A 21,763-nucleotide genomic window follows, 5' to 3' on the forward strand; every position below is an offset into this window, starting at 1 on the left:
TCCAATTTCCCCCAACTCCCTTCTCCTCTCTAACTCCCCTTGTCCTCCAAGCTATTTGCTATGCTCCACAAATAAGTGAAACCATATGATAATTGACTCTCTCTGCTTGACTTATTTCACTCAGCATAATCTCTTCCAGTTCCGTCCATGTTGCTATAAAAGTTGGGTATTCATCCAATCTGAACTTTTTGATACAGAAGTGTATAATCCTACATCTCAGGCTGATTTCATGTATGTTCAGAGTGATCTGGTAGATAATCAGCTCACTTTAGGGGACCAGTTGAAACAGGGTCTCATACTTCTCCACCATCTTGTCCCCCTCCTGGATGTAGCTTTAGGTTCAAAATGATTCTCTTGTAAACAGCTTATGGGTAGATCCTGTCTTTTTATCCCATCTGCAACCTTGTGCCATTTCATTGGAGCATTTAGGCCATTCTCATTGAGGGTGATTATTGAAAGATATGATTTTATTGCCATCATGTTGCTTGTGAAGTCCTTCTTTCTATAGACTGTCGCTGTAAATTTCTGGTCTATATTACTCCTGGAGTTTTTCTTTTTTTATAGAACCCCCTTAAGTATTTTTTGCAGGGCTGACTTGGTGGTCACATATTCTTTTAGTTTCTGCCAGTCTTGGAAGTTCCTTATCTCTCTAGCCATTTTGAATGACAACCTTGCTAGATAAAGTATCCTTGACTGCATGTTCTTCTCATTTAGTATCCTGAATGTGTCTTTCCAGCTGTTTCTGGCTTGCCAGGTCTCTGTGGACAGGTGTGACATTATTCTTATATTCCTCCCTCTGTGTATAAGCCAGGGATCTTTTGCCCTCTTCTCACGCACAATGCCAAAAATACACAATAACAATGACCATGGTGGCTTTCACTTTCCCGTCTTAGAAATGGCTCTGTTTCTTGGAAAAGGAGCCCTCAGAACTTAAGTTTCATTTTCTGTTCTTGGAAATGCAGAGCTCTACACTGATAGCTGCTTCTCAACTACTGGCCAGATTCCGTTAAAGGTGGAGCAGTGGACAGAGATGATTTAAATCCTTCCTGTTCCTCACAGGCATTGCACATATTTAATCACTGCAGTGACCACAGCAGCACACAGGACCTGTTCCAGTGCAGGGAGTGTTTCTGTTGTGGGCTACAGGGAGCACTTCAACCAGGCTCAGCATTTCCTGTGCTGTCAGGGGACATATTCGGAGCTCAACTCTGACACCAGAAGTCTCCTCCAGGACCTGGTAAGCAAGAAACCACTGTGGATTGAGTACAGATTAAAAAATAGAATTACAGATCTATAGGTCTGAGGTTGGGAGAGTCTGCATACTTGATTTAGGGTTCTGTGGACGTGGAAGCCTGAGGGGCAGGATGTTTGGTAGATGGCTGTAAGTCAGAGTTTTTAACTATTTGGGATATTTTCAGAGGGTGATTGGAGAACAAATCTTATTCCTGTGAACTGCAGAAGGAGCATGTGAATGTCTGGGGTGTCAATGGAAAGGGCTTTTCCCTCAAGAACTCCTGGATCAGACATCCCCCATCTCATCCCTAAATGCTTTCCCTGGAGAGACAATGCATGCATTATCAGTTAAAACAAAATTCAAGTGAATAAATTTTAAAGAGCTTTTGGATTTATTAAATGATGCATGAATCTAACAAATAAGAAGGCGTTTCACTGAGCTGTAGGAATGGAAATGTTTTTAAAGGAAAAGAAGAAGGGAAAAAGAAAGAAATTATTAACTAAGAATCACTTTTTTTTAGTCAAGATTGCTCTCCTAAGGGGAAGGGAAAGGGCCTATCAGCAAATTTCCCATGGTTAATCAGGAAATTCGTACACTGACTGGTTAAATTATACATGCCCAGGGGAGTGAAACTGTAGTTAGGTTAGGTATTTGGCCTTGGTTTAATGAGTCCAGGCCTTAAGTGGCTTCAATGGCCCTGTGACTATGTGGCCCCTCTGGAACTTCTTTTTCACAATTTCCCTACTGTGATCAGATGCTCAGCTTAACTTAGAGATTGGTGCCAACTTGAGCTACTGTTCATTTGTTCTCACAGCTGTTGATTCTCTCCATGGTATTCACATGTCATGATGTTTTCCCTTAATCTCCACAATATTCACTGGTGATGACTTTCAGGTTCAGTTTTGGTGTCAGCCATCCCCTACATTTATTTTCTGAAGTTCCAGTCTCAGGGAGATTATTTGCTTGGTGGTTAGCATGTCTGAACATGCATTTTAAAATTTTGAAGAACACAAAGGATACCTGGCAGATTATTATTATTTTTATAAACAGATAGTTTTCAAAGGTTGGAGTGCAATTTGAAGCCATGGTACCCAGGACCCAAACACTCAAAACTGAATAAGTCAAAGAAAAACCCCACTGAAGAATCATCTTTTTAGGCTAAGTGGCTTGTTCAGTGCTCATATGTAGTTGTGTTTCAATTTCCCCAAAAGTGTTAATCTGGATGTAGCTGGTGGTGTTGGTCACAGTATAGACAACTCTTGCTCAGCTAAAAGATAATCAGAGTCTGTCTTATTGTCAAGAAAATCTTTGGCTAGAGAGTCTAAGGATCTTTGTTGGGTAGCTATGCTCTTAGTAATGGCTTCTGTATTATATTTAGGAGTTAAGGACAGGTTCCTAACCAAATTGTCCTGTAAATTTAATTGTTAACCAGGAAGCTTAACTCTGTCAAGGGAAACAATTCCTGGATCATGAATGTGTCCTGGTTAGTCTTTTTTAACTCAGTGATGTAAATCCAAGGGAGCCAACCAATGTGATGTCATATTTCACTTGAGAAAATTTAGGGACATGATTAGATTTTCTCTTAGCCTGAAATAAAAGGCTGTTTTACATTCTTGAGTTTATTCCCCCTTCTGAGCAACTGGCTCAGACATATAGCTGAGGGAATTATTTTTCCAAGACTATGCCAGAATAAAGGAAAGGAGAAAAAGGAGAAAGGGCTACACATTTAGTTAAAATATGAGGACTTGATCTGTTGTCTCAGATGAAGGCAGTCTACTTCAATATTGGCTACTATCTTCCTCATCAGTTTGATTTAGAGGTCCCTAGCATCTGTGAAGGACTAGATGTCAGGTAAGGCCTTCTTTAGCTGTGAAATGCATACCCATGATTCAACACCTTCTAGTTTTGTAGTAATTTCAGTGGTTGGGAGCACTTGGTAAGATCCCTTTTGATCAAGTTCAAAAGCTGTATTTTTCTGATGACAATTCCAGAATACCCAGTCACCAGGCTCTAGACAATGACCAACAGTATCCTTTGAATTGAGATCTTGGAAGACATCTTTAACCTATTGATGACAGGCTAGATGGTAAAACACTAAGTATTTTGCCATAGTTGGTCATACTAGCACGAGACAACAAGGGATCTCCAGAAAATTGTGTACCAGTAGACATTGGTCTGCCAGTGACTATGTTGTGTGAGGTGAGTTTACATTGTCCAAAGAGGGTACTTCAAACAGTCAGCAAGTCCAAAGGCAATACCTTAGGGCAGGGATGTCTGGTATCTTTTGCTAGTTTAAGTTTGAGGATCCCATTAGCTCTCTCACAACCTTGCCTGATGATTGAGGGTGATAGGGCCAGTGATGATTCCAAGAAGTGTGCAAGGTTTTTGTTAAAGGTGGTAAAATTTGTCCAATGAAATGGCTGCCTCAATCACTAGAGATTATTGAAGATATACCCATCTGGGAAATACGTTCTCTATCAGTTTCTGTGCCACTGTGCCATCAGCTTTGTAGCACGGGAAATTTTCAACCTAACTGAAAAATACACATGTGATAACAAGAACGTATTGATAACCTGAACTAGGTGACAATTGGATAAAGAAGAGCTTCAGGTGTTCAAAAATACCAAGAGAGGAGGTATGAGCCTTCTGGGTTTTCAGTGAAACTGATAGGCAGCAATAAATACTGATGGAAATGTGTTTACTTTACACCCAATAAAACACAATTCCTGACTTGGGATTATATTATAAAGCTGCAATGATCAAGATAACTCAATATTTATGGCACTCTCCTTAGATAAATTGTTCAAGCCATATTGTACTGCACAGTACAATGTGTGTAGTGAAGGATGTAGATAATGGGGGCTGAAGGGACAGGGCCGGCTTTGTTATGTTGTCGAGTGATTGACTGACCTTATAAGAGCAAGGGAGTTAGAAGGACTGGGGAACAGGGTGTCAGGGGCATTATCAGATTTGTTAACTCAAACCTGGATGTCAGATCCACACCCAACTCCCTGCAAAGGCATTTAGATGACAAACAGCAAGCCTCTGCAAAAATGTTTGATACTTTGTCAAAAATTTAAATAGGAAATGAGGAAATCCTACCATCTATAACATGGGTGTACCATGAAAGCATTATGCTAAGTAAAATAAATCAGACAGACAAATACTGCATGATCTAACTGATGTGTGGAATCTAAAAATAATAAAATAAAATAAGTTCATAGAAAAAAAGACCAGACTTGTGGAGAGGTGGAAGCACAAGGTAAGAAGGAGGAAATTGGAAGAAGTGATCAAAGATACAAGATTTCAGTTATAAGAGAAGTACTAGGGAGGTAATATATAACCTGATGACTATTGATAATGTCTCCATATGATTTATCAGAACATTTTTAAGGCAATATATCTTAAGAGCTCTCATCACAAGACGAACTGTTCTCTTTTTTCTTCTTCTTTTCCTCTTATTGAGATGATGGGTGTTAGCTGAACCTATTGTTGTAATTGCACAGTATACTTCACAGTATATGTAAATCAAATCATCATGCTATATGCCTTAAACTCATACAGTGATGTATACCCATTGTTCTTCAATAAAACTAATAAAACAATTTAAACAGAGTTACCCAATGAGCCAGCAATTCCATTGCTAGTTATATACCTAAGAGTGGTGAAAACATACATCTAGGTAAAACCTGCATGCAAATGTTCATAACAGCATTATTACAATAACCCCTCAGATGGAACTAACGCAGTTGTCCACCCACTGTTCAATAGATAAAGAAAAGTGTTCTATCCATACAAGAGATCATTATTGGGCAAGGTAAAAAGATAAAGTACTGATACCTGCCACAACATGGATGAACCCCAAAACATTATGCTCAGTGAAAGTAGACAGCCCATTGGACTCTGCATTCTGTGATTCCATTCATATGAAATGTCCAGAAAAGGCAAATCCTTGGGCACGGAAAATATATTGCGGGTTTCCTAGATCTGAGGAGCAAATGGTATGAGGGAAAGAGAGATGGAAGTCAAGAGGTACAACATATCTTTTGAAGCACTCGGTGTTATACACAAACAATGAGTCATGGAACACCATATCAAAAACTAATGATGTACTGTATGGTGACTAACATAACACAGTTTTTAAAAGGATATCTTTTGCATAAGGAAAATATTCTAAATTTGATTATGATGGGTGTACAACTTTGTGAATATATTCAAAGCTACTGAAAACTTTAAAGGCATGAATCATAGGATGTGTAAATTATATTTCAATAGTCATTGAAAAGAAAACCAGTAGAGGTGCTCATTTAGGAGATGTGCACATGCTAGGGGCTCAGAGGAGACCACTGAGGAATGCTCTGCAGCTGTTTTGCCAGTAGTCAGCTCCTAAGAAGGTTATAGACAGAGGGGACTTGAACTAAAGAACATCATGAGGGTCATTCAGTCAGGAGCCAGGGAGGTATAGATACTCCTCCGCCCAGACTGCGTGAGCAGGATGTCGCATTGGGGAACTCTGTAGGGTAAAAGTAAGCATTTGCCAACTTTCCATACCCCTCAATCCTGAGGACCCACATATCCTCACTGCATATGTCTTCAAACACAAGAATAATTTAGTTATTTTTAACAACAGTGAAAATTGCATGTTCTAATGCATGAAGGCTTCCTTCCAGATCTATCAGTGGGGTCTCCTGATGCTGCTGGAGATGGTCCTCACATCCAACTCCTCAGATTTCTGCCTCAGAAGGACCACAGTCCAGTGGTGCAGCTTCTTGATCATCTCCACCTACCCCTGCCTGCTTGTCTTTCCACACAGCTGGGTCCTGATTGTGTCACTGTCTCCCAGACTCTGATGCTTTCATCCAACATGAGCCCTGAATTCACACACAATGAGGAAACTGCCAAGACTCCCAACTGAGTTTGCAGACAACTCAGCCCCAGGGCACTGTGAACATTTTCACATTGGAAATTGAGTCCCAGTGTTTTATCCTGTGAAGCAGGGAAGCTATGCTACCACTTCACAGGACTCTACTGAAAGGTTTATGGTATGATCCAGGGGAAGCTCTGGGCAGGCCCACCAGCAAACTCTTGGTGAATTCTCTCTGGTCTTCTTAGGACCTCTGAGGAAGACTTTCCTCTGGTTCTTCTTACTCCCTCCAACTCTTACCACAGTGTATGAAGATTCTGATCTGTGAGTCTGTCTGGGCTGGATCTTCTGCATGCCTTTTCTTGATTAATCTTCCCCAAGCTCTATTAGTTAAACATTATTATTTCTGGTTACAAATGAGGAAATAGTCTCACAGACAAGAAACAAGCTTTGAATTACAAAGCAATGATGGGGGATCCAAGACTTAAACCCACAGTTTGATTCTCTGTTTCTATCTAGACCGGAGGGGACAAGGATCCTAGTTAATGCTGAATCTCCAGCCCCAGTGATGACTGGATGCTGATGCTTCTTCTGGGGACCTGTGTCTACTTATTGTTATCAATTACCATTTACCCCTCCCTATATGCACCCCAAATTAGTAAATTTTAGCAAAGAATGGAAGTCACAGTACTGTCTCTGTTCCCACCCTTACTCCACATTAAAGAAAATGCACTGATAGGCAAGTGTGAAGGAAAATCCCACAATGTGTCCCCACTTCTCAGGACTTTTTCAGGGAACTTGACTACCCCCTTGGGAGATAGAAAGGCCTAAAGAAATGATCACAGGATGCAGGGATTTCAGAGGGAAAGAAGCTTGTGAAATATGATGTAATCACCATCTCATCTGCTTTGAGACCAGAATCCACTGAGGCCTTTACCCACAAAGACTGCAATGGTCTCCACCAGGAGCCCCTGTGACAAACTTGAAGTGCAATAGGTCAGCAAGGATGGTGTCTCCTCCTGCATGGAGTGGAGGTGCCCTGAGCCCAGTGAGGGAGTGAATGACATGGTGGTGAGGAAGAACATGCATGGATAATGCTGAATAAAAGATAAAAAGATGGAGCCCTAGCCTTGGTTAGGCTGGAGGAACATTCTGAAATAAGAATACTTAAGAGTAGCCCTCCCTTACCCTTGTGCTCAAAGCTTTCTTTAAGAACTCTCTTGACCATTCTTAGCAATAGCCTGGGTTCTTGTTTATGGGGTACATAGAGTTTCTAGGAGAACTGAACTGCCATCATGACTCTAGGGAGACAATCTCCTGGATGAGTTCCAGGCTCACTGATTTGGTTGTATGAAGGGGTTTCTTCTGTCCCTGAGCATACTGTGTATTCTGCTTGCCTATAAGTTTGCCCCTAGTATGGGATGGGGAAGGCTGGATGACCTTATTCATGGTCCTGTGGGGCCCAGGCCAGCCAGAACATAACACCTGGCCTAGAGCCCTTGAATTATTTTCCTGGTTTGTATAAATCCCATCACAACATCTCACCTTGATTTCTCATGTGCTAGATCAATTGAAAACAACCCTGTCTCTTCAAAAAATTAAAGTCCAAGACAGTAATGTTTCATCCCGTATTAGAGACTTGATATCATGAAAATACAGAGGCAGATCTTGCACTTACAATAAATAATTCCCTAGACTCTACCTGGTGCCCTCAGTGCCCAGCAGGTATAGGACTCATTTCTGCTAGACGAATGGAGCATGATATACCATTGTACACCTTTCACTTGGTTGTTGATAGGTAAATTAATCTTCCTTCCTAAATCTGTCACCTGAAATGCTGAATCCAGCTCATTCACACCCCTTTGGCAAGCAAGTAGAGGCTGGGGCAGGGTACAACCCCTTCTATCCAGAATGGGAATGGCAGCTTAGCAAGTACCTACACTTTTTCAGACCATTTCTGTGACTATGTCTGACCCAAACATGGATTTGGCACATGTCCACTCACCTGAACCCAGGCTGGAACCTGATCCTCTCCCCTGATACCTGTTCATTTTGTCCCTCCCCTGCACCTAGTACTAGACAACCCTACTCATGAGACTTTTTAAGGCAGTACTGTGCCCATGTGACATTGCCAGGTCAGGGTGGGAGATAGGTAACTCTGGGAGAGTTTGCAGAGTCTTCCAGGAGTGGTCCATGTGTAGATATTGTTGTGTGTGAGCCTCCAAGACACGGACCCAGAGGTTGAGGAGAGGCCGTCAAAGATCAGCCCAGGGAGCAAGTGGCCCCCAAGCTCCCAACTTGCAGATCCTTCTCATGTTTTACCTATGATCTCCTCTATCTGAACAGGCTTTGAGAGTCCCTGAGTAAAGAAACATAGGCCTTTAGAGAGGGAGTTCAGAGAGCAGATTCAACTCGGGAGGGAAGTTTTGCTTGCAAGAGAACCAGACCCTGTGAGCAGAGCTTTCAAAGTCTTCGAAGGAGACCAGTCATAAAAGATGCATTTCACATAGGAATTAAGTACACACTCAACACACAGGCATGCATACACATGCATACACCTGAGTAATGATTGACCAACAGTTTGCCTACCCTTCATTTTGATCTACTGCATCTATTCCAATGGGTAACTTTTTAAAACTCTTGTTATAATGCACCAAATAGATTTCATGACCTAAGGAGCTCAAGTCAGAGGTGGTCATCTCCCCTGTTGTTTTCACACTTTACGCAGGCAGAACAGAATCACTCCAGCCCCTTGCTCAGGGTGGTAACCTCAGGAGGCCTGTGTCTGCATTTCCCAGGGAGTATAGGTCTCTGGATTTTCCTGTGCCAGGGGCTCCAGGGACACTACACCAGACTCAGCACTTTTTGTTGTTTTAGTAGAAACATAATCTCTGACATCAGAAATCTCCTTTCTCTCCAGGCCTGGTGAGTGAGCAAATTGCGTACTTGCAATGATGAGATAGATACTGACTTAAAGCTTGGAGGATTGATGTGCAAGTCTGACTCATTGAAGGGCAAGACTTCATCCAGCTGTCCATGCCCTCGTCTTTGGAGAAAAGAGCACCATAGTCTGAAGATGCTTCTTTTTCTTCTTTTTTTATCAGAAAGTTTTAAGAAAATTTGGAATAAGCAGGATGTTTAATGGGTGTCTCCATTGGAAACTATCCCATCTTTAAAGGCAATCTAGTCTTTCATACCATAGAGCTATTTCAAAACTCAATAAGTTTTAATAATCAGTAGCAATGTAGAATAATTCTTTTGTTGGGAATTTCTTCCCATCCATTCAGGCTATAACAAAACACCAAGACTGGGTTGCTTATGAACAGAAATATACTTCTCATACTTCTAGAGGATAGGAATACCCAGATCAAGGCATCTTTGTTTCAGCATTTGGTAAGAGCTAACTTCCAAGGTGGACATGGCAGAGTGGGCAGCTAGGTCACCGAAGTCTCTAAATCTTGAATCTCTGAAGCACTAATCCAGTCACAATCATTCTGCCCTCATGTCTGAGGTACCATCCACAAATCTGCCGATTAATACAGAGCTTTGAGCTTATGAAATTAAGTGGAGGACATAAACATTCAGCTCACAGCAGTCATATAGATAAAAATCTGTCTGAGGAGATTCAGAGTCAAGAATGCTAATCATTACAGTATGGAGCTGCCATTGTCTGTGGAGGTTTAATTGACTTCCCACTCTCACCTGAGAATATAGCACCTTTGTCCTGTTTCAGTATTTTTGAAATATAATTTTCTCTTTGGGGGATTTCTCATTTAACAAGTAATATCATCGGGGCACCTGGGTGGCTCAGTGGGTTGAGGCCTCTACCTTCGGCTCAGGTCATGATCCCGGGGTCTTGAGATTTAGCCCCATATCAGGCTCTCTGCTCAGCAGGGAGCCTCCTCCCCTGCCCTGCCTGCCTCTCTGCCTGCTTGTGATCTCTCTCTGTCAAATAAATAAAAATTAAAAAAAAGTAATATCATCTTCATAAGTAAGCTGATAAATAAAGTCTTTAACACACATTTATTTTATATATTTTTGGGCAATCATGATTCTCCCTCTTCTGAAAATTTTCCTTGCAGGACTTGCAAGATGAGGATGAGCATTGAACACATCCTTCCTCTTAAAAGCATACTGGTAGTCCCATAAGACACAACTGTGTAGGTATAAATATTTTTAAAATCACAGTTTCCTCTCTCATAACGAATGATAAAAGTCCCCATTACTAGTAACCTAGTAATGATTTCCTTGAATTGCCATGATTTAATCAGATATCTAGATTTAAAGTCTGTGCAGAATTGAATAGGGAAAATTAGAGCTCTTATCTATTTCCTCTGCCACTTCCTGTTACATGATCTAAATCCCACCCAAATTCTCTCATGAGGTGAGGCAAATGGACATTAGCTGCCATGAGGCAATTTTTACCACAAGGACTAAGTGCTTGGCTATCCCCCTTATGTAACATACGTCCTGATGGGCTTTTCTCTGGACCCTGCCTCTCCCAAAAGATAAGTCCTGACCCTATTTGTTGCAAGAGATGGAAGGTGAATTATGTCTACAACTCTTCTGTGCTCCCCAATGTGTTGGCCTGACTGATTCTTTCTGCAGAATGCAAGTGTGTTAAGCTCTATATTGAAATTTTAGGAAAAGCAGAATGTCTGTAATAGTTTCTCATTGTTGTGTAATAAATTAACACAAATTTAACAGCTTAAGACAAAACCCCAGATTTATTGGCTTATAGTTCCAGAGAGAGTTATCCAAAATGAAATCTTAAAGGAGCTAAAATCAAGATGTCACTAGGTGATGGGTATTAAGGAGAGTACTTGTTGTGATGAGAATGGAGTATTATATGTAATGATGAATCACTAAATTCTGCTCCTGAAACTAATATTACACTATATGTTCACTAACTCTAATTTAAATAAAAAACTTGAAAGTAAAGATAAAATAATAAAATAAATCAAATCAGCTGTCAGCAAGGTTGCTTCCTTCTGTAGGCTCCAAGAGACAATCTATTTCTTTGTCTTCTCCAGCTTTTGGAACCTGCCTGAATTCCCTATCTTGTGACCCTTCTTACATCTTTCTGGATCTTCATTTCTATCTCTGCCTCCATCATACCATCTCCTTTTCTTCATTTGGCCTTGCTTCCTTCTTAAAAGGTTCCCTGTGATTATATTGAGCCCATTTGGATTATCCAAGAAAATCTTTTCATCTGAAGATCCTGAACTTCTTCATACCAGCAAAGTGCCTTTTGCTATGCAAGGTCACACATTCACAGGCTCCGAGGTTCAGGATGTGAAAACTTTGAGTACTGTTACTCTCTATTCCACAGGTCCTGACTCTTGTGAAATAGGAAACATAAGAGTAGACAAGTAGTTTCTACTGAAGCATGAAAACAAAACTCATCAGGAAAAGTAAATCAGAGTAACATTAATAAATGTGAGAGAATGGGAATGGGCAGTTGAGACCTGTGTGTTTGCTCACCTGATATTGCATCTGTTCTGCTGTTCCATTTGTCTTCCTAATTCACTTTCCTTTTCCCACAGACATTCCACAATCAGCCAGCATGGATCAGTTCCTACATGACTTCCTGGTAGGAAAGAATTTTCAGCAGTTGGCCACCAACTTTGTCCCTCACTATACCACATTAATCAGTAAGGTAGGGGGAATCCTCTCTCAAGAAAATCTTGGTAGAATTCAAGCAACCCTTAAAGAGGGCAAGCTAAAAGATATGGCTGACATAATTGAGGAATCACTTGTGGCAGCAGAGAATGCTCCACTGGATGTGGCTGTGATTGGGGAATCTGGCACTGGGAAGTCCAGTTTCATCAATGCCCTGCGAGGACTTAGTTATGAAGAGGAGGGTTCTGCAAGTGTTGGCGTTGTGGAGACTACCAAGAAGAGAACACCCTATCAACATCCCAAATATCCTAACGTGACCTTCTGGGACCTGCCTGGAACGGGAACCCCCAATTTCCAACCACATGAATATCTAGAAAGGGTGGAATTTGCTACCTATGACTTCTTTATCATTATTTCCTCCTCTCGGTTTAGCCTCAATGATGCTTCGCTGGTCAAAAGTATCAAAGAGATAGGCAAGAAGTTCTACTTTGTTAGAACCAAGGTGGACAATGATTTATATAATGAAGAGAAACGCAAACCCACTTCTTACAAAAGGGAGAGAGTGCTTCAGCAGATACGAGACAACTGCCTGGCTAACCTCAGCCACATTGGAGTGCCTGAGCCATGCGTCTTCTTGGTCTCCAACTTTGATCTGGATGACTTTGATTTCCCAACACTGGAAGAGACCCTGCTGATGGAGCTCCCTGTTCATAAGCGCTACACCTTTGCACTTCTGTTGCCCAATTTGTCTGAAGCTTCCATTGAGATGAAGAGAGCTTTGCTCAAGGAGAAGATCTGGCTGGATGCCCTGAAATCTTCTGCTTTGAGCTTCATCCCCTTCATGGCCTGCTTTAACTGCTTTGATTTTCCCCAGCAGGAAAAGTGCTTGAAACATTACCAGAGCCATTTTGGTTTGGATAAGAAGTCACTCAAAGGGATTGCAGAGAAGCTCAACATGTCTTTGGAGGATATCAAGAGTTTCACCAAATCCTTGAATTTCCAGTTCCTTGTGCAGGATGACAACATACCAAATAAGGCCATGAAATGTGCCGAATGTTATTGCTCAGTAAATGGAGGCCTGCCATCCACCATCTTCCAGTTTTTTAAAATCTACTTTCTACATTTGAAATTCATCAATACAGTGGCTGATGATGCTAAAATTCTCTTGAATAAGACTTTAGAGAGCTTAAGCCTCAGAAGATGACACAGATGGCTCAGAATGCCAATCAGCCAGCATGGATCAGTTCCTACATGACTTCCTGGTAGGAAACAAACAAAAAAAATGGGCCTCAGGCTTTGCGTTCTGTAGGTGGGGTCCTCTTCCACCCACCAACAAGGCCAGATCTTTCCTAAAGTGAAGAGAATGTCTCTCCATTGGACAAAAACATTGCTCCATATTGATACTCTGCTGCCATGAAAAGGGAATTTAACCATGGCCTCTTTCTTCTTTCTTTTGGCTATTTTGCTGAAATTGTGATATAAGGTACATTGCATGGTTTTCATTAATTTCCATGTGTTATGAAGTAGTTTACATTTGCTCCATTTACTCAGATAATAAACATGTGGTAACAATCAAGATAACTGTTGTTCACTGGCTTTTCATGAATGATTTTCTCCAGTCATCAGATCAATACTCTCCTCACCAGAGTAAGGGCAATCCACAACTATGGGCACATATCTAAGTGAATAATTTAGTGTGTACTGAAACACTACAGCAGGAAGGAAGGAAGTTGAAAGAGGACTGGGAAATGTTCCAGGATGTCATATTTTCAGATACTACAGGGGAACAGAGGGAAGGGAACAACGTCAGGATTTATCTTTCTAAGACTTTACAAACATTTGATGGGATGAGAGACCTGTGAACAGGAAACAGTGAGGGACAGGAGGTATGAGAGAGTGAAGCTGAGTTAGGAATGAGACTGGAAAGCAAATATGAATTCAATTAGACAAGCTGGAGGTATAACATGCTTCGCTTTCACCCAAATTTCCACATCAGACTTGTGAAATGGGGCCAGAAAAATCAAAATACCTGCTTCAAGGCTCAAAGATAAGAATCCTGCTCTTATTATAAATGAGATTTTCCCACTTCTTCCCCATCACTGGTGTAGGATAGATATTTTATGGTGTAACAGGTATACATGGAAGAGGTTGCCCTCAGATTCCTTATTACTCTGAAGGCTCACTCTAGAGAGCTGAGAGCACAGATGTAAAGAGGAGAGCACTACTAGCCCACAATTTCCCAACTACTGCTTGCTACCCCACTGCTCAGCAGAGGTGTGCAGGAGGGCAGAAATGAGTCAGAAAGGGAGAAAGTGAATGATTGTGTTACTTCATGCATAATACATATGTGAAATATTTAAAGGGAAGGCACTCTTGACCCTCTTGTATGGCCACATTGCATTTAACAATTTTTGTTCCTTAGATTTTCATACATGTTCCCAGTGCAGAATTAACACTAGCAAGATCTAGGCTGCTTACTTTCTTGCCACCAAATCCCATGTATTCTTATAAAGAGCATGGGCAGTAAGCAAATACTTCATCTTTCTCATCTCATCAACGAGATGTGACTGATACTGGTCTTACACAACTTTCCCTTCCTCAAGAAGTCATGACCTTTTCAGGATACCTGGGCCTTTTACTTCCAATTTAGTAGTCTTTTTTTTAAAGATTTTATTTATTTATTTGATAGACAGAGATCACAAGTAGGCAGAGAGACAGGCAGAGAGTGGAAGGGAGGCAGACTCCCTGCTTTGCAGAAAGCCCGACACAGGGTTCAATCCCAGGACCCTGGGACCACAACCTGAGTCAAAGGCAGAAGCTTTAACCCACTGAGCCACCCAGGCACCCCCAATTTAGTTGTGTTGAATTAAGACAGAAAAAGACAAATCCAAAGGGTCCATATGGGTCCTTTGGGGAAGACAGTTGTGATGAGATGAGAGTTACCAAATACATACATCTGTGGGATTTATTATAAAGTTCATTTTTTTTTTCAGATGAGACAAGAAAATGAATCACTGTAGGAAAGAACTCAGAACAAGTTGGAAGTCAGAGAATGAGTTTTAGTGCTTTGGTTTTATCAGACTCATCCTTAGGTTAATAAGAGTGTTCATGTGCCTGGCTGGCATATATAAAAGGCCTAAAGATTTCCCTAGCAGTACAAAGTGTGAAAGAGGGAACTATTGAGAGGGTAGAGGGGTGTTAGGGTCTGGGAGGAAGAGGAGATAGAGCTGTGAGGTGTCTGCAATCCAACACGTATGAGCCTAGACAATCAATGGTAGCATTCAATTTTGGGTCTTTCTCATGTCACCCTGAAACACTCAGTCAGTCTCTGTCTGAGGGCACTTCTGAAGCTTCTCTAGAAGGCACCATGATGACTGGCCATTCCTTTAGCATCTGGGTTGAGCCCTGTCATTCAGAATCCCTTAATAAGCTCTCACTGTGACAACTTTTTTGTTCCCCCATGACTTCCCCTTGAAGACAAAACTTGCTCTCCTGACCTAAACTTGGAGGTAGTAATTCAGATCACTAGAGAGTTGGTGTTCTTAAGGGGAAACCCCTCACTTTAATCTTCCATTCTTCTGTCTGAAGACATCTTGTAGTCTTCTTACCAGCTGGGTTAGTGGTAATACAGTCTGTGTCCTAACTTCTGTCTAGCTCAAAGTCTGTGAGACGACATACTGTTTCTCTGAAGTAGGACATTTTTGGAGCAGGTGATGTGAAATTCCAGCTCCCAGGTCAGCTGCACTTCTCTCTCCTATTGCAGCAGCCCTAAGTCAACACAGCAAGGGACAAATGAAATCACATTCTGGGGAACATCATCAAGAAAAAGGGAGGTAAACTTTAATGATATTTGTTGAGATGCCTTTTCTTCTGCAAAATTGTAATCACAGAACTTTTATTGAAAGCTAATTGTGGACCAAGTTACTTCTATCATGATTGACACCCATAGCAAGATGAGATTTGAAACGTTCATCACTCACTTTTTTCAAATGCAGCCCAGATTTTTTAGTCATTTGCCAAAAGTCACAAAGGTGGGTAATGAAGAAAGTTGGATTGGTCAGGACTCTCTTTTTATCACTTGCTCTTTGTGTCTTTTTCTTTTGGTGTCCAAACCAAAGCCTCAGTTGCACCTCTATCCACATTTGAAGCTTCCCATCTGGATCACAATGTACCTGATACATTCACTTCAGCTCAGATGCTGCACAGGTTAGATGCTTCCCCCAGAACAGTAAGACTTTATAAATGAAAACAATGACAACAAAACCAACTGTGTGTTAATCTGAGAAACTGTAAGAAGAAAGGTTGCTACTCTACACAATGAATACTAGAAAGCTTAAATAAAAAAAAAGAAAAAAGAAAAAACAAACAAACAAACAAAAAAGAATAGAAAGCTTACCAACAGGCAGTAAGGTGAGATGTTATGGTCAAGGGCTTTGGCACACAATCCAGTTGCCTTCATTCATTACTTTCTCAATTGTTTATTCAGCATTAATTAAACAGTCACAGCATGTGAAGATCTAGAGCTCCTTGAGCAGCCCTCAGCTCATTTCCAAATGAGTACTACAGATATTGCAGGGATTAAAAAGGACCAAGTCCCTGTTGAGGGGACTTCATAGGGGAGCATTGAGCTTTATTTCATAGAGGAGAAATAGAAGAAACAGTGGAGAAAGTGAAAGGTGACATAGAGTCAGGTTGTGCTGGTGCTAAGAAGAATAAAGAAGTATATGTCGAAAAGGAGGATATTTCAAATTGGTCCTTAGAGAAGGCCTCTCTGAAGACCTGGAATTTGAGCAGAGACACAAAATATGCATATATGTAGGAAGAGCGTCCCAGATGGAGGGAAAAATATGTGCTAAGGTCATGAAAATGCAAGGAGCTTGCCATGTCCATTGACTACCTGTTGGGCCCTTGGGGTGCAGTAGTGTGAACAATGGATGAGTGGTAGGAAAGGAAGTCTTTCAAGTAATCAGGGACCAAGTGATGTAGGACACTGGAGTGCATGGTATTTGCTTCAGAATGTATTCTAACTATGATAGAAACCACCACAGGAAGGGCATGCTAATTTAATCTTTGGAAGGAGTTTGGCAAGAAGATTAGTGTGGTGGTCAATGGGCCAGATCTAATGCACCTAAAGGTGCTTATTTAGTTGTTCATGTGAGACATGGTGGTGGATTGGTCAAGAATGAGAAAAGTTGTGAGAAGAGACTGCATTCCTGATGTATTTTGAAGACAGACTTTGTGGTTTTGTTGACTTGCTGGAAGAAGATATCTGAGGAAGGATAAAGAATCACTTGCTGGGTTTGTCCTGAGGAAGAGCATGAAGAAAAGTGCCATGCAAGGAGATGCGGAAGCCTCTAGTAGAATAGCCCTGGGAGTAAGGATTAAGCAGAACAGTCAAGAATCAAGAGCTCAGAAGTAGAATTGTGAGACTTGAGGGGTCTGATTAAACTCAGAGTGGAGTGTGGGTACAGCTGGATATTTGTCTGAGGGTGAGCAAAGAGTGTGGTTGTGCAGCTTTCTAGCTTTCTGACCTATGGCAAATCATTCCAAAACATTTCCCTTTACCATCAGAATGGGGATTGACTCACTCACTCAAGGAACTTGTGAGGTTACAAGTCCTAAATGAAGGCAATTAACATTTACACAAAAGAAGTATGGTACACTGAAAGTGCTCCATGGAGGCACTGGAATTATTAGGAGTTTCAATGTAGATAAATTAACTTGGGAGAGAGAGAGTGTCATTACAAACCTTCTCTCCAGGGAACATATGAGTTAATTTGTTCATCTCCACCACCCCCCACACACACCATATTGGTATACACTTTTTTCAGCAACATTCTTGAAAGAAATTTCTTTCTCCATTGAATTGCCTTAGCAAGTTGTCAAAAATTGTTTAATCATATTCAGGTGAATTTCTGTCCTCTCTATTCTGTTCCGTTGTTGTGCATATCTATCCTTTCTTCAATACCACATTGTCCAAATTATGGCAATTTTCTGGTAAGTCTTAGAATAGGGTGAGAATAGAGTGTGAGCCTTAAAACTGTATCCTTTTTTTTTCATAATTGATTTGTCTCTTTTTTCCATTGTCTTTCCTACGTAAGTTTAGATTTAGCCTGTCTATATCTATGAACAAATGTTGGTGGGATTTTTATTTAGATTGTTTTGAATCTATAGGCTAATTAGAAGAAATTGGCATCATCACATTATTGAGTTCTCAATCTATGAACACACTTTGTATTTCCATGTATTTGAATCTTCTCTTACATCTTTCATCAGTGTTTTGTAGTTTTCAGCATATAACTCCTGCTCATATTTTGTTGTTTATACCTAAGTATTTTATTTATTTAGTGTCATTTATAATTTTGAGTTCCAATTTTTCATTGCTGGAACACAGGAGTACTTTTGTAATGTGGCCTTGTATTTTGTGACTTTTCCACTCACTTATTAGTTTAGGAGGTTTTATGGAATTTGGGGGATTTTTTTGATGCAAAATAAAAGTATCCTGTGAACAGCGGCAGTTCTATTTCTTCCTTTCTAGTAAGTATACGTTAAAAAAATTATTGTCTTATTGCACAAGCTAGGACTTTGAGTAGCAAATATTATAGATTGGTGAGAGAGGACACATTTTTTAATAAGATTTTATTTATTTACTTATTTGAGAGAGAGCACAAGGAAGGGGAGCAGCAGGCAGAGGAGAGGGAGAAGTAAGTTCACTGAGCAGAGAGCCCAACCTGGGGCTTGATTCCAGGGCTGTGGGACCATGACCTGAGCCAACTGCAGATGCCCAACCAACTGAGCCACCCAAGTGCCCTGAAAGAGGATATTTTTGTCTTGTTCTTGATGATAGGAGAAAGCATTTTGTCTTTTATGATTAAGAATGATATTGATTTTTATTTTTTGTTTTGTTTTGTTTGTTAATATGAATAGTGTCCATTAGGTTAAAGGAGTTCTATTATTTGTTTGATGAAATATTATTTAGTAGAAAATGGATGGTAAATAATACTGAAATGTTTTTCTGCATCTATTGAAATTCATAGTATTTTTCTTACTATATCTGCTAATGCCAGGAATTAGAGTGACTGATTATTTCCAGTATTTGAAGAACTTTGCATTCCTGGAGGGAATCTCACTTGGTGGTGAGGTATAATTCTTTTCATATATTGCTGTAATTGCATTGTTAACATTATTGACTATTATTGTACTTATATCCATAGGGATTGCTTCTTTAGTCTTCTGTTGTAATTGTGTTTTGTTTTCTTTTGTGTGGTATGAGAGTGTAATGGCCTCAAGGAATGATCTAAAGATTTTTAATTAGTAGACATAGGACTATTTACTTTGTCTCTTTTGTTTGTGAGGTTTGGCAGCTCATGTCTTTTAAGTAATTCATCCATTTTTTCTCACTTGTTGAATTTGTGAGCATAAAGTTCTTAGTATTCCTTGTTATCCTTTTAATGTCCATGAGAACAGTATTGATGTTCCTTGTTTTATTTTTTATATTGATAATTTTTGTCTTCTTTGTTTTGTTCAGTCTGATTAAAAGTTTATCATATTTATTGATCATTTCAAGCTGCTGACTTTTTGTTTCATTGCTTTTCTCCAATTGTTTTACTTCATTAACATCTGATATAATCTTTACTGTTTCCTTCCTTCTTGTTTTCAGTTTCACTTACTCTTTTCTCTTTAGATGTGAAGTGGAAATATAGATTTCTGATTTTATGTCTTTATTCTTTTCTAATATTGACATTTAGTGCTATAAATTTCCTTCTAAAGACTGCTCAAGCTTCATGATAAACTTTGATATGTGACATTTATTTTCAATTAGTCAATATATGTTTTAATTTCCTGTGACTTTCCCTTTGATCCTTGCATACTTAGAACTCTTTGATTTCCAAATATTTGGGGACATCTTTGTTTCATGTTTTTATTTTATTTTATTTTATTTTATTTTTTTAAAGATTTTATTTATTTATTTGACAGAGATCACAAGTAGGCAGAGAGGCAGGCAGAGAGAGAGAGAGAGGAGGAAGCAGGCTCCCCGCGGAGCAGAGAGCCCGATGTGGGGCTCGATCCCAGGACCCTGGGATCATGACCTGAGCCGAAGGCAGAGGCTTTAACCCACTGAGCCACCCAGGCGCCCCTGTTTCATGTTTTTAATTGAGATATAATTGACATACAAATTTATATTAGTTCCAGGTGTACCACAAAATGATGCAATATTTATATATATTGCAAAATGATGACAAGTATACTTGTCATCCCTTCCCTTACATAATTATAAATTTTTTCTTCTAATGAAGTATTTAAAATCTATTCTGTTAGCAACTTTCAAATATTCAATACACTGTAAACTATACTGTATTCACTGTACTGCAATTACATCCTCACAACTTACTTATTTTATGATGTTTTTTGTACCATTTAACTCCCTAACCAATTTTACCTCCCACTCAGCAGCAGCCACCGATCTGTTTTCTATAACAAGGAACTTCAATTTATTAATATTTTGGTTTTTTAGATTCCATATATAGTGAGATCATATGGTATTTGTTTTTCTCTGTCATGAAGCTAATACCAAGTTTCCCATGACAAAGAACTGTAAACACCAGCACTAGGGGAAAATAGCTTATTGAATTAATGTTTTTTCTCATGATTCATTAGTATTTCAATTTTAATTTTTTTCTCTTTCCTTTACAACTATTTTCTTATTTTATCAATTCTTTTTTAAAAGTCTTTTTTAAATTTTCATGTTTACAGTTACATGCTATCATTGTATTTAATTTGTTTATATGTATATATTATATATTTTATATATATAATTATAAATTATAAAGAAAGAAAACCTTTATATATATAATTATATATAATTATAAATTATAGAGAAAGAAAACCTATATATATTATATATATTATATAAATAAATTTATATTTATATAAATTTTATTTATATTATATAAATATATATATATATAATTATATAATATATATAATATATATAGATTTTCTTTCTCTATAATTTATAATTATAATTATAGTATAATTATAAATTTATATAATTATATAATATATAATATAATTTTACTATAATTATAATATATAATATAATTTATGTAATTATATAATATATATTACACAATTTTATATATATAAAGGTTTTTTTTTCTTTATAATTTTAGGATGTAGTTTCTTCTAACAATATACCAAAATACACCCAGGATCTAGTGTATTGCTCTGTTCCATACACCTATCTAATTATATTCTCTCTCTCTCTTTCCTTTTTAGTTTTGGACCTTTTCTAATTTGTTTAGTGTATATTGCTTTGGGGTCGTTGTTGACATTTTAGTGTTTCTTCTCTCATTCATCTATTCTTCTCTGGACAGAATGACAAAATGGTAAAATTTCAAAAAAGAGAACAAGAGGCAGTACTGACTGCCATGCTAGGGATCCAATCAGTATGAATATAAGTAAGATGTCAGAACTAGAGTTCAGAATAACAGTTATAGGGAATAACAGTTATAAAGATTCTAGCTGGGTGTGGAAAAAGCACAGAAGATACTAGAGAATCCCTTTCTGGAGAAATAAAAGAAATTACAGTCTAATCAGTTGAAATTTTAATAAAATTTAATTTTAATAAAATTTAATAAAAAGGTATTAATAAGATGCAATAAAAATGGAGGTTCTTACTGCTAATATAAATGAGGTAAAAGAGAATATGTGTGATATAGAAGAAAAATGATGGAAAATAAAGAAGCTGAGAAAAGGAGATAAACAACTACTGGATTATGAGGAGATAATTTGATACATATGTGATAAAATAAAGCAAAACAATATTAGAATAATAGGAATCCCAGAAGGAGAGGAAAGAAAGAGGGGGAAGAAGGTGTCTTTGAGCAAATTATAGCTGAGAATTTCCCTAATTTGGGAAGGAAACAGACGTTCATCTCCAGGAGGCACAGAAAACCCCTTCTCAAAATCAATAAAAGTAGGTCCACACCTCAACATATAATAATCACTTGCAAAGATCAGAGACAAAGAGAAAATCATGA

At 39.0% G+C, this 21,763-nt stretch overlaps 1 protein-coding gene across 3 annotated transcripts in view; it reads left to right on the plus strand.

Annotated features, from left to right (window-relative positions):
• Positions 1-1,012: 1,012 nt before the first annotated feature.
• LOC125100150 (T-cell-specific guanine nucleotide triphosphate-binding protein 2-like) overlaps positions 1,013-21,763 on the plus strand; it is a 267,522-nt gene continuing 246,771 nt past the window's right edge. Inside the window, exons 1-3 of one of the 3 annotated variants that reach the window (XM_047730088.1) lie at positions 1,013-1,237; positions 9,019-9,112; positions 11,645-12,946. In XM_047730088.1, the coding sequence (XP_047586044.1) occupies positions 9,088-9,112; positions 11,645-12,924 (1,305 nt within the window). In that variant the 5' untranslated portion in view covers positions 1,013-1,237; positions 9,019-9,087 and the 3' untranslated portion in view covers positions 12,925-12,946. Of the gene's footprint in view, positions 1,238-9,018; positions 9,113-11,644; positions 12,947-21,763 lie in introns of those variants that run through there. The other 2 variants (XM_047730090.1, XM_047730089.1) reach the window with 2 other exon arrangements.

The sequence above is a fragment of the Lutra lutra genome, chromosome 5, assembly GCF_902655055.1.
Source record: "Lutra lutra chromosome 5, mLutLut1.2, whole genome shotgun sequence".
NCBI classification, from domain to species: domain Eukaryota; kingdom Metazoa; phylum Chordata; class Mammalia; order Carnivora; family Mustelidae; genus Lutra; species Lutra lutra.